This window comes from Fopius arisanus, unplaced genomic scaffold, assembly GCF_000806365.1.
Source record: "Fopius arisanus strain USDA-PBARC FA_bdor unplaced genomic scaffold, ASM80636v1 scaffold00071, whole genome shotgun sequence".
In the NCBI taxonomy this organism is placed as follows: Eukaryota; Metazoa; Arthropoda; class Insecta; order Hymenoptera; family Braconidae; genus Fopius; species Fopius arisanus.
Window position 1 is genome coordinate 692,511 of NW_011887810.1, and position 3,325 is coordinate 695,835.

The window sequence follows — 3,325 nt, forward strand, 5'->3', positions numbered from 1 at the left end:
GTTCAAAGTTTTTCCACCAATTCGCGCTAGATAGTTGACGAGCTGTCGGTAGTTGTGATCCGGTGCATCATCAAAGTTTCGGAGGGATTCAATAGAATCAAACTTGAGGAACAGAGGTGGCTCGACAAATTCATTTTGAGGTTGCAAGCGATTAAGGGCGTGCTGAACATGTCGAAAACCTCGTTGCATTTCATCGCGTAGCTGAGCATAATTATTTCCATTAAATTGTTCAAGTTGTTGTGGCCGACAATTCTCTATATCTTCTCAACCTTGCTGCCTGTTCCGTTCAGCAACATATTGGAAATAATTGTTTGGCGGTGCAACGAGTGGATGATTAACATTTCGTCGATCAACATTATTCCCTCCATCCATTGCCAGTTGCTGTGGTACATTAAATTGATGCGGAGGTTCATTCACGTCTCTTCCATCCTCAGCATAGACTTGGTGGGCCTCATTTATTAGAAATTGATTTACAGGCGGTTCATCAAGATTTCGTTGGTTACCATTAGCAAAATAATTTGCATTCAGTAGTAACGGATAATGTTGGTGGTGATTGGTCATCAACAAAGGGTGATAATGAAAGTTTTGTTGGTGTTCAACGGCACGCCTATCATTGTTTGGAAACAGCTGAGTAGGTTGTTGCAAATTAATCAATTGAGGGTCACCTGTGGGTTGGATCCTAGAGCTGTTGGGAGCGTCGTTAATACCGCCCATTGGAAGCTGCTGAAGCTGAGGTAATACTGGCTGGTGCTGTCGTGAAGAAGTTTGTGACGGATGGATCATTTGGACATTCTGGGAGTTACTGATAACAGTTCCTTGAAATCGGTTATTTTGAGGTTGAACTGGTTGATGCATATTGATCAATTGAGGGTTAGCTGGAGATTGTATCCTCGCGACGTCAGAACTAGTATTGATAATGCTGATTGTGGGTTGCTGTTGTTGGTGAGGCTGGTGTGTTTCTGGCTTATGCTGCTGTGAAGAACTGTGTGATGAATGGATTACTGGGCCATTCTGAGAGCCACTGGAAGTAGGTGTTTGAAATCGGTCATTTTGTGGTTGAACTGATAACTGATCAGGTTGTTGTATATTGATCAATTGAGGGTCAGCTATACATTGGATACTGGCGCTGTTAGGAGGAGTATTGATAATGTCAACTGGGGCTTGCTTTTGCTGCTGGAGCTGAGGTACTTCTGGTTGACGCCGCTGTAGAGAATGTTGAGATGAATGGATTACTTGGTCATTTTCAGAATCACTGGCAACAGTTGCTTCAAATTGCACATTTTGAGGCTGAACTTGTATTTCAGCAGGCCGCTGCAGATTGATCGATTGAAGATCGCCAGCAGGCTGAATCCTGGAGCCGTTGGGAGTAGCATTGATGATGCTGACTGGGAGCTGCTGTTGTTGTTCAACCTGTGGTACTCCTGACTGATGCTGTTGTAGAAAATATTGTGACCCAAAAATAACCTGGGCATTTTGAGAACCACTGGCAACGATGGCTTGAGATTGATTATTTTGGGACTGACCTAAGACTGATTGACCAGGTTGCTGTGAGTTCTGCAACGGGGAGTAATTTGCTGGATCAATCCTAAAGCCATTGGTATCGTCGTTGATAATTTCGGTGAGGAGTGGGCCATTCTCAGCTTCAGTGCCAGTTGCAGCTTGGTTGCTACCGCTTTTGGATTGAACAACTCTTGATGAAACTGTTCCCGTTGAGTGTTGAGTTTCGCAGTTACTGGCTGTAGTTTTTTCAGATAGCAGTTGAAGATTATTCTGCTTCGCCTCATTTGATCGTGATGGTGATTGATGCTCTTGTTCACCATCTTGGATCTGAACACTGCATTCAACTGTTGCCATTGACTGGTGTATTCCACCGATCTTCACTGTGGTTCCTGCAAACTGTAAAATTTTTTATTAAGAAAGTGTACATGGTAACGATTAAGGATAAGGACTGGTATTGCTGCCAAAGCTGAAAACATAAGGTTAATATATCAACTTTCGTGAATAAGATGATGGTAGTTATTTCATTTCATGACAGAGGCAATGAAGTAACAAATTCTATTTTCAAATACCTTATGGCTTTTTTTTAGCTTCTACTGCATGGAGGTAGTTTTTAGGTTGTGAGAGTGCAATAGCACTAGCAATTTTATTCATTGAAATCCAATGATCATTTCTTTGGAATCAACTAACAAGGAACGCTAGGTAGGTGGCCCCCCCTACAATTTCGATGAACCTTATATATGTTCTAGAGCAGGCATGGGCAAAGTGCGCTCATTTGGCTCACCTAGCTCCCAACCCCAATTAGGCCAATGACTATAAAAGAAGGAGTCCTATTGTACTGTGCAGGTAGTCGCAGAGGGGCGAGACCACGATGCTTGGATCAGAGTGAGGGTATCGTTGCGTCAGTCAACACGCAAAAATTTGACTTTTCGACCGAAAAATAGGAATATTTTTCTTGCTGTATTTTGCATTGTTAAAAAATATCAGTTAATCATTTTTTCCTATATCAACTTGCGCATAAAATTCCGTTGAATAAATCACTCCGAATTGAATAGTTCGGCAGCGAATTAATTGAAAAAACACTGTTGAAAAGATTTTTAATTTTTGTTAATACGCAACGTTCACGCAATTGGGATATTGTATTTCTAGTAAGGGGTCTAATAGGGTTTTATGGCTCCGGCTCCCGAGGGTCCGACTTTGCCCATGCCTGGTTTAGGCTATCTCTGGACTAACTACCGGTAACACGCATGAGGCAACGTCGTTAAGAAAATTTAATCGACGATTGTCGTCGCACAATGAATGCGGCGCCGTATTTCATGCTCGCGTCCCAGAAAAGCTCAATTTTTGAAAGTTTTATCGCTTGTCATACAAAAAAAAATTTACTGAAGGGTAGAAAATAGTTTGAAAAGAGTATTCCTGGAATTTCAAATAATTTTTCATAGTAATTTTATTTTTATCTCCATTGTCAGTTTGTGTACGGCGCGGCGCTCACAGCGCGACCAACGAAAGGTTAATCGGGCTTTAGTAAGAGTTTAGTCAGGATTTCGTCAGGCTTTAATCGGGGTTTAGTCGGGGTTTAATCGAAATCTAGTATAGTCTTATGAGAAAACTCCTGAGGACCTTATGAAAGTAGGGGTTTTATGTGAGCCTAATGAAAATTTTAAATCAATTGTTATAAGCGATATGTTATAAGAACTTGATGGGAGTTCCATGAAACCTTATGAGGTTTTATGGAGGTCTTAAGGCCTCCATTGAGGTCTCCTAAAATTCACGTACAAACAAAGTCATGGCAATGCCAATGGCCAATGCTCATGGCGTTGTCATGGTC

At 41.7% G+C, this 3,325-nt stretch overlaps 1 protein-coding gene across 1 annotated transcript; it reads right to left on the reverse strand.

The window, feature by feature from the left end:
- Positions 1–264: 264 nt before the first annotated feature.
- On the reverse strand, positions 265–1,854 carry LOC105269626 (putative uncharacterized protein DDB_G0291608). Its single transcript, XM_011310025.1, has one exon. It carries the CDS (start codon positions 1,852–1,854, stop codon positions 265–267), a length of 1,590 nt encoding a protein of 529 aa, XP_011308327.1.
- Between the last annotated feature and the right edge of the window lie 1,471 nt (positions 1,855–3,325).

Bases quoted from the DNA above. Each gene is read 5' to 3' on its own strand.
- LOC105269626 (XM_011310025.1), bottom strand. From the start codon at position 1,854: ATGGCAACAGTTGAATGCAGTGTTCAGATCCAAGATGGTGAACAAGAG.